Source organism: Cryptomeria japonica, chromosome 11 (assembly GCF_030272615.1).
Source record: "Cryptomeria japonica chromosome 11, Sugi_1.0, whole genome shotgun sequence".
NCBI lineage: Eukaryota > Viridiplantae > Streptophyta > Pinopsida > Cupressales > Cupressaceae > Cryptomeria > Cryptomeria japonica.
The window spans coordinates 466,127,114-466,137,728 of NC_081415.1; the positions used below are offsets into that span (position 1 = coordinate 466,127,114).

The 10,615-nt window shown below is 33.9% G+C and overlaps 1 protein-coding gene across 1 annotated transcript; it reads right to left on the reverse strand.

Annotated features, from left to right (window-relative positions):
- Window positions 1–5,821: 5,821 nt before the first annotated feature.
- On the reverse strand, window positions 5,822–10,317 carry LOC131068437 (probable lysophospholipase BODYGUARD 1). Its single transcript, XM_058003629.2, has 4 exons — window positions 8,773–10,317; window positions 6,906–7,276; window positions 6,599–6,798; window positions 5,822–6,505 (listed from the first exon to the last, which is right to left on the reverse strand). Exons 1-4 carry the CDS (start codon window positions 9,398–9,400, stop codon window positions 6,187–6,189), a joined length of 1,518 nt encoding a protein of 505 aa, XP_057859612.1. The 5' UTR covers window positions 9,401–10,317; the 3' UTR covers window positions 5,822–6,186.
- Window positions 10,318–10,615: the final 298 nt, after the last annotated feature.

A 10,615-nucleotide genomic window follows, 5' to 3' on the forward strand; every position in this document is an offset into this window, starting at 1 on the left:
TGAACATCATGTTACCATCTAGACATATATATGGATTAGATATTATATGGATTATGTGGACTTGAAATTTTACTATTTATTTGGCTCTGATATGTACTATTTTACAGGCTTTACATATTTGTTTACACGTGCACTCACATACTTTATATATATGGATAGTTTCATAATAGGATTAGATCATATATATTATACATGCATACTTTATGTGTATTGTGCCCATTAGATATTATGTGGACTTGAAATTTTATTTATGGAAGTTGTGCTTAAACAACTTTATAGGCATTATGTGGACTTGTAATTTTATTTTTGGAATTTCATTTAAATAGTTCTTGTGATTAGATAAACTAAATGTGCATACATCATGAACTAAGTATCGAAACATATCTTATAATTATAACATATATTCTAAATTAAAAAGAATCATTTAACAAATATAATGAATAGAACTTGATTAAAACATAATTATCTCATTCATAAATTTGACCAATAGTCTCTCATTTATGTATATTGTACACAAAATGTAATCAAGAAGACATATCTAAAATAAAATAAACAGTCTATTTAAATAACTTTGTTTTCATTGATGCCTTCTACTTGTGGTAGACCTGAAACAAAATTTTACTAGATTCATTCCGTTATACCATCTGCATCCTCTCTCTTTTGCAAAGCATCTATAATTGTCTCGTGCTCTTCCATAGAGAGAGTCCATAATTGTTTATTAGCAGGCCTGCCACGATATCTATCCAATTTTATATTAGTTGCCACTACCAAATGCGAGTAATGTATAATCTTCTTCTCTAATTCATAATCTTCAAATGCGGGCAATCCATTCTTTCTTGTTAGATATTTGCGTAGCCAAGTGCCAACAACAACCACATATCCTGTTGGATAGTCATAACCATCATCATCTACTCGAGGAGTAGTTAGCTTATGTTTTGGCTCTACACATCGAGCCAACCAATACTCTGTCCCCTCTTCATTGTCCTCTAGTGCAACAACAGCATAGACATGTCCTGTGCACAAAACAATTTTATTTTAATATTTAATGAGAAATAAAAACAAAAATATACACTGTAAGATTTCATAAATTTATGTACTATTTAATAAATCAAAACAAATTTTAAAAATAATTTTACCTTGTTGTATAAGATCTGAAATGCGATCATAGTCATTTGATGCAAACATTTGATCCATATCTTCATCAGTTCTTTCATGCGGATCATTTGCATCTATGGGTGTCAATGATCTTTGTTGCCATTCTTCAACCCATTCTTTATTCTCACAAAATTCCCAATCTCTGAAAACACAAAACTGACAAAAGCAAGCAAGTTGCCTTGTGAATATAGTCCATGTGTTTGAATTAGAACTCTTAAACGAATGCCATTTAGCTAATCCAATGATGGTATTACAATCATGCCGAATAAGAATACTATCTTCCTCTATCAACCAGAAGAAACGTCGAATTGCAGAGTTTTCAGTTGATCCTTTTGACAACTTTGAATTGCACCAATCTACAACTGCACGAGCATCTCTGAATTTCACTGCATCCTCGAATTTCAATTGTTCTCTAGCAAGAGCTCTTTTTATACAGGCACCGGCTCCATCGTGTTCCCCCTTACCATGTCTCGCTTCAAAAAAACTCCATAAATGTTGGACATTGGTTATCTTGTGAACTTTGCATAGCCAATAAAACATTCTTGCATTTTTGAATTGTCCAGTGCAGTTATCTGACCATATCATATGTTGTTTCATGTCAATTTCTCTTTCCTTAAGATTATCATAAAATACCTCAAAGCAATGTTGGACAAACTCTGAAGAGTGTAATTGATTATCACTAACATAGAAATGATACTCCCTCAAAAATTTTCTGTTATCTTCTGTACTGTCATGGTCATGTCTATATATAATGTGCACAAATATGGCCACTTGCACTGAGTTGTAGTATTGTGATTGAGTTTCCTCTTGTGGTTTTAGAGTATAATTTTCTGCAAAATCCACAACTGATACTATTGTTCCAACTGGAAATGTGTTCTTGCATATGCGAAACTGTCCATCAAGCCATCCGGCATGTTGGGAATGTTTCACATATTTTGGAACAATATGAGTTTTAAACTCACTAATAAATGCATTCACACTATTTTGTTCTGTAATCAATTCTAAACGTTTCCCCATCTTTCCATCCTTTAGAGGGTATTCTATATTTTTAAATCTCCTAACATCAACCATTTTTTGTCCAAACTCAGATGAAACATGTTCATGCAAACATTCACCTATCGAAGAATAGTTCCCACATAAATTGCAAAGACCATAAATGCATGAACTGGAAAGAAATAATTGTTCATTAGGTGGTTTACAAAATAAACTTCCAATAAAATCTTTTATAGTTTTAGGTGGAACATAAACACCACAATCTTGCACAAGATCATTACCATGCAACATACAACGAATATATCGAAAAACATCATAATAGTAACGAAACTGGACATGAGTTTTACAACAACAAGATATTATTTGTTTATTGATTTTAACATACCAGGGTTTGCATTTTTCAAATGATCTTTGACTAATTCGTAAATTCATTAACACAGATTCATCACTAAATTTTTTAAAGAATTCAGTTTTAGTCATGTCAAGAAGATGTTTTGGATGAGGATCACGAATTTTTGATCCCACCCTTAACTTTAAAACATCTCTAGCATTTGATGAAACTCTAGTGTTATCATGCCAAAATTTTGCAATTAATTGTTTAGTTTCATCATTTAATTTCATGTCCGACCTTTGAAGTCTACCACTAAAACTCCAACAATGGTTTAGTGGATCAATTTCAATTGTGTCTCTTCTTTTGGCCGCTCTTGACAAGGTTCTACGATGTAAGTTCAAATAGCCACTTATATCACTTAACATTCTTTTACTAACAATCATTTTGTCAACTATAGCAGTCGTTATAACTCTACGTGCTACATTCTTATCTTTAGATCGACTTGTTTTTCCTATAGAATTGATGGCACTGGCAACAGTAGATACAACTTGCTTATATGATTCATCTTTTTTTTTTGGTTTTGCATAAATACCTATTTTTTTCATGACTTTACGCATTTTTAACATTTTTATTAATTGTAGCATTAATTGACATTGGAATCCTAACTTTTTATTATAGAAAAATTGTTTATATAATCTGTTTGCATGTGTTCTGATTTGTCTCCAAGAAACTAACCCATTAAGATTATCTAGCACATTGCTATCAATAGTAAACAAATTACATTCATTTTCTTTTAGAGAGGGTGGTGTAATATTTTCAATATTTATTTCTTTTCGTATTGGTGTATGAAATTTATATCCAGCTTCATTTAAATCAGCAATTTGATTGGCATCATAGTCATCAGGATTTAAAAATATACCAGGATTCACATCCACATCAACATTTGCATCAACAGTCATACCCGTGTGTGGTTCTACATTTCTTGCATCCATCATGATGTCTTCAATGGTCTCATCTACAACAGGCACTGAACTAGATGCTTCAGAAGTGTTATTCAATTGCCGTTGTTGTGATCTTCGATCTCTTTGGCGTTTTGCCTCCTTCTCTCTTTGTGCTTGAATTTCGTCCATTGTCATTGTCCTCTTTTTTTTCTTTTGACGTTGCTTAGAACCCATTTTTACAAACTCGTCTTCAAAAAATAATATTTTTTTATTGAGTTCTTCAAAAAATCGTGTAAAAAATATTAAAAAGTACTACCAAATGATGTAAAAAATCTTTGTCAGTACGGATTTCAATGATAGTGTGGTAAATCGATGCAATCTTTTTTTTTTTTACAGTAACAGTTATTTAGAAACGGGGGCCCGTTATTTAAATAATGGGCCCCCATTTTAATAACGGGGGCCCGTTTTTAGAAATGGAAAAACGGGCCCCCGTTATTAAAATGGGGGCCCGTTATTTAAATAACGGGCCCCCGTTTCTAAATAACTGTTACTGTAAAAAAAAAAAAGATTGCATCGATTTACCACACTATCATTGAAATCCGTACTGACAAAGATTTTTTACATCATTTGGCAGTACTTTTTAATATTTTTTACACGATTTTTTGAAGAACTCAATAAAAAAATATTATTTTTTGAAGATGAGTTTGTAAAAATGGGTTCTAAGCAACGTCAAAAGAAAAAAAAGAGGACAATGACAATGGACGAAATTCAAGCACAAAGAGAGAAGGAGGCAAAACGCCAAAGAGATCGAAGATCACAACAACGGCAAAAAATGAAACCGGCCCCCGTTTATAAAACGGGGGCCCGTTATGCAAAATTTGAATTCACAACCCGCCACTTGCCTCGGTATTAAGCCCGGGATAGGCCTGGGATGGCCACACTTGAGACATGAACCTGCAAATTCAAAGCTCCATGAATGAAAGCACAAATATGATGAAATGAAATAGTTTACGTGCCTCTAATCAAAGAATTTTTATACAGAATTGAAACCCATTTCAGATTACACTGTCTAGATTCTAAATATGTAAATTAATTTAAAAATTGATTATTTTAACTATTTTTCATTTAATTTATACTAAATCAAGTTCATAAATTTGAAATATTAACTAATTTTCTTAATTTAATAACTTATTTATTTTAATGAATTTTGAAAAAAAAATTATATGCCATCAATCTATACAAAATTCTTTTCAATTTCAAAAAATGCTAAGTTTACGTCAAATTATGTGGGTCGTACACGTCAAATTTTTAAAAAGATAATTACGGCCATTAAAAAATTAATTAAAAAAAAAATATTTGAAAAAAAAATACAGAAAAATATGCTCATCAATCTTCAGTGTGTTACAAACCATTTCCCAAAACGGTTTGAGAAAATAATTTTCACTGTGTCAAAAAGTGTGGGTCGTACACATGCATGGTATGGTCCTGAAACAGGCATTTTTAAAACATAGTTTTTAGAACTCCATTCAAAAAGTTATTTTTTATTATGTGGGTATTAAAATAAATTACATATTTGAAAAGTACACTCAGAGAGCTATCTTTTATATTACTGACTTTTTCCAAGATTCAATCTCTAAGTGTTTCAAAATTTAAGCTCAAGTGAGACAAAATCTAAAAAACAGGGAAAACACTTCCAAAAAGTGGACTCATCTTCTTGCACTGACCCTCTATATATATTATTTTGGAATTATATAATAAAAAAATATACATTTATTTTTAATAATAATTTTTTCTATATAACAATTTTTTTTTTGGATTGGTAATGGGCACTTTTTAAGTTTTGAACACTATTGCTGTTCAAATCCATGAGAGCATGTTGTCCTAGTGGTAATTTGAACCTTGGTGGTAGTTTCACCAAACAAGTGTTTTAACCCCTGTACTACATGAGTCACCCCTTTTTCTATATAGCTATTATTGTTTTATCTTTGTCGATATAAAATATTATACAAAAAGTACTAAGTTTCATCATGTAATACATAATCTTTATATATATCCTTAGATTTATAATATATTCTTGTTTTTCTCCAACCATACCTACCAAAACAATTCTTATGTTTTTAACATTGTATTTTTTTTTTTAATATTTTAGTGTACAAGGATGTTAAGTGGGTGTATCCTTAAATTTGACTTAAATATTAAAGATAAGAACTTCTTCTTTTACAAATAATATTAATTGAATAATATATTTACATTTAAAATTAATTTAATTTAAAAAAATCAAATGGTTTAACCAACAATCACCAAATAAAATTAATTTCAACTTTAAAAAATTGGATGGTTAAACTAACAAACATCAAATAAATTCATTTAATTTTTTATGATTAGCATTTAGTCATCAAAGTAAGAAAAGAAAACATAAGATCCACTAAATAATTGATTGTCTTTGATATCAATACAATTTATTATGGAAAGTAGTCTCCAAGATATAACTACTCACATTCAATGGGTTTGGTTTGGAGAAACCAAACATAAACCCTAATTCTTAAACTTTAAATATGACTTCTTTCAAAACCTATAAACAATGAAAAGCAATGCAAGATGAATGATCCTTCACACATCTTCTACAACACCACCACCATTTTGCAACAGATATAAGAATATAGTATTAGAAGAATTCATTATATCTTTTAATGATCTCTTCCAATATTAAGACTATAATCTAGAAATTATCTTTGATAAAATCTTTCATTAGTTCTCTTCTTCATTTTATTTTTCTTTCCATATTTCTTCTAATTCTCTAGCAAATATTTTTTGTCTACCAACAACTATTGTAATATGATCGGTTTTCTCAATAATTTTAACTCGAGCTCGAGGAATCTTGCACTTGAGATCTTCACTACATTTGGCAGGAAGCAATTCATCATCCCTACCATGGAAGACTGTCACCTTACATGCTTCTTGCTTTCTCACCAAATCTAAGTAGGCATCCATTTTGTTTGCAGTCCCACATATTACATTGTGGAGGGTGTGCCATGCAGCATGGTGAGTGTGGCACATGAATCCATCAATTAGAAATGTCCTTATTCTGAAAATTCACATATGCAAACATGAATTAATTAGTTCAAAACATACAAAATCAAATATAGAAACCAAAAAATAATGCCCATCTTTTGCATACCTGTTCCTTGTGATCTGCCTAGCAATGAAGTCCCAGAAACGGTGTTGCTTGCAGATGAGCAAACACACAGTCCTACTAACATGTTCATACCAGGAAGCAATGGAAGCCCCAAAGGCAATGGGTGGCCATACTTTCTTCGGTGCCAGCTGTCTCAGAACAAAATCACTCCCTTCAACACCACAGGGTACTGGAAAATATGGCTGCATTTAAAAAAAAAATTTAAAAATTAATCAATAGAAACTGACATACGTATTCATCAAATAATAATAATAATAATAATAATAATAAAAATATTAAATATATTTACCGGCGCTAAGAGCGTTAGGGAACTGACTGCGCCAGGATATCGAGCCGCCAAGGCGAGAGCAATAATACAGCCCAGAGAATGCGCTACGACGTGGAAGGATTTGATTCGATGAGGCCGCATTATGGACCGCTCGATCATGTCCACGTGTTCCGTCAGAGTGTAAAGACTGTCGGTGGGCTTGGGGCTCCGACCAAAGCCCAGAAGGTCAACGGCGAACAGCCGGTATTTTGACTTGGTCAACTCCGAGAAGTTGGGAAAAACCGTTTCCGTCCAGAAAGTTGACGAGGAAATAAATCCGTGAATAAATATTACGTCGGAGGCACCTGCTTTGAAATGCTTGTTATCCTGGGGAACGTCGAAAATTTCTGAACCTGTGGAAAAACAAAGTTGATGACACGTGTCGCCACGATGTGGCAGTGTCAGGGTTGCAAGATTCTGGCTTATTTATGCGTAAATTGAATTGAAAGCAATTGCTACGTAATGAATGATTTTCCCTAGTAGAGAGTGCCACCGTTGCAGCGCTGCAGGTTGCTTGTTAAATGGTGGGTAGAAATTGGGAGAGTTGTAAATGGAGAATTGTTGTTTTTTGTTTATTTATCTGGGTTTGGCTTTTAGGTGGGTAGATAATATGTTTGGCCATCTATTTGGTTTCTTAAAACTAGTATGGAAAGCAGATCCAAAAAAGTGTAATTAAGGCGTGGATATATTTTATGTATATATTCTATGGATGTACCCACGCTAGCCATAAAGGCCATTGAAGTCGATACTTCCAACAATCTAGGCCAACAGGGTGGTGTTGTGGGCTGGATATGACACTGTATGGTAGATGTGATGTTTTCGAAACGAAATTTTAATAAAGATAATATTAGTTTTGTTATATTTTTGGATTTGATTGTGGGAATTCTTTTTCATCAATGTTTCGGATTATATTGTATGTTTCATTTTCAGAATGTGATAGTGAAAGAAGAACACAATTGATATGAAATCATAGAATGAGACAGTCAGAAAAGAGCACAATATCATTAGAATGAGATAGTCAGAGAAAAGAAATGCATAATTGATATGAAACCATTCATCTCAGGAATGAGATAGGTCGAGAAATGTACAATTGAAATTCTCTATTGACTCTTGTGATATGATGTGTTGGACCATATGAAATCATTCATCATTAGAATGAGATAGTAGGAGAAGAGAAATGCAAAATTGATATGAAGCCATTCATCATTAGAATGAGATAGTCAGAGAAGAGAAATGCATGAATGATATGAAATCATTCATCATTAGAATAAGATGGTCAGAGAAGAGAAATGCATGAACGATATGAAATCATTCATCATTAGAATAAGATGGTCAGAGAAGAGAAATGCACTTTTAATATGAAATCGTCTTCCCTATTCCAATGATTTGAAAATACTATATTGACTCATTAGGATAATAATGTTGGACAATAGATGGGAGTCTCCAAGTCCTTGATGACTATGGCAAAATACACCCCACCTCTAGTTAAAAGTCCATGGGGTTCGCTTGACCAGCAAACTCACCTGAAATTTTTACCAGGTTGAAAGTGAATTCAAACCATACTAATACAGCTGATTACCGTATTGATCAATATGAGGGCCAGACTTTTTGATCATTCAGTTGGGTCTGTAAGCACTTAACGATTTCAGCATTAATAATTTACCAGCCTATTTTATGTTCAATTTACATTGGGAAGTCAAAAAAAGGAAATAAGTTTCAGGTACATTTATTAGGACAGGTTCAAGGTACATTTATTAGGACAGGTTCAAGTACAAGGACAAAATTTATTCTCAGATGAAAATGTAATCTAGAGCAGAATGAAATAAAATTGACTATAGTAGTTACTCACCTTTGCCTTCAACTGTAAAAAACAAGGTTTCCTTGCAGGAGGAATGCCAGGAGGCACAGGTGGGGCAATCACAGTCAGACCATCTTGGACTAACAGGTGCCTGCAGCTGCCCCTTGTGACCTTGAAGGCTTTCAACAATGGTGGAAGAATTGACAGCAAAAGCAGGCTTCAAAGTAGCAGTCCTCAGCCTCTGGTTATTAGGGTTCAGCACTGCTGCAGGATTGGCCTTGAAAACTCTCAACTTCTTGATACAAAACACAGTAGACATCACAAGCTCTCTGAACAAAGGCTTCCTTGAGTACAGTGTATCAGAGATGTCCTCCATTTGGACCTTTGTAAGGCAATGGCACACAATCTTGGTCTTCCCTTCTGGAGAATTCACCAGAATGCTCCTCCTGCTCCTGCTACTGCAATCCTCCTGTGTAGAGAAGCAGTAGCATGGCTTCCACTCCGCCTCCACAAGATAATCAATCATCTTGTAAACAACACACAGAACAGGATCAAGAAGATCAAGAACACCAAACACAATGTAACTCACAATGTACACCACAACTCTGCCCACCATGATAAGGGCCATTTGCAGCAACCCCACCAACCTTCTTCCCATTTTGTTCTGCCTGACAAACATATTTATAGGCACCCAATTCAATTTCACACAAAATATCTTCAAATGGCCCGTCTCCTACCAAACCCAGTTCAATCCAGCCCTAGGAAACATCTGATACCACCTCAAATTCTGTCAACAAGAACACAAATGTTATCGACAAGAACCCAAATTTGGCCTTGGAAACATCTATGGTCTCTTCATACCATCTCTGAACGCCCAAAAACTGATTTTACACAACATCTAAAACCTTCAGAAAGACAACACAACGTCCAAAACATCTCAGACAAGCACAAAAATCTTCGAAATGTGCACTAAAAGCTGTCATTACCCACTACAAAATCTCCTCCTCAAAATGTGAATCCACAATCTAAGGAAACCAAAAAAAAAAACTACAATCTTTCCTCCTTAAAATGTGAATCCACAATCCAAACCCACCCCCCAAAAAATGCAATCTTTCCTCACATCTGCAGATCGGAATTACAAATCCTCCATGAGATCTTAAATATCACAATCTACCTTATTACCCCCACTCCCCATAGTTATAACAAATAGACCACTAGAACGCCTCCTACCCAATACTACCACAACATTGATACTAACGAAAAACTTCCCAAAACTTCAAGATATACCCTTAACGAGTCGTATAGTTTTGAGTGTGTAAATTCTTTGGTGGCAAAATTCTCTGGTTGGCGTCCTTTAGCAATACAAGACACAGTTTTCTTGCTTGGTTGACAGATTTTAGCCAAGGGCCTTAATGCGTGTTAACATGGATGAAACGTTCTTATTTATGGAGAGCTGGTAAACCGGAGATTTTTCATGCCACGTAGAATAAAACCGATTTTGAATTTAATTGCCTGAGATACATTCATTACTTCTCACTGGTATTATAGGGAGTAGGTAGTGGTTGAGCCCTCCTCCAACTATCTCCTACTTAAATCCTAACCTACCATAGCACCTCCACGTTACATCCATAACCCTTTATCTTCGTTACCACAGCAAAGAATCTATACCTCATTTCAGTTGCTAATCACTGTCGGTATTGGATTGAATTATGTAGGTGCATTGATGTAAGAAAAAAGACTGAGAGAATTAGTCAACGTTTGTCCTAGAGATTGCACACAATGAATCAGGCTTCCCCACCTGGTATCTTACTCCATACTCGACTTATATAGGGAAAGTTATGGTTACCTTCCTTTTTGCTTGGGATGTCTTAAATGTATAAGGTTATATGATGGG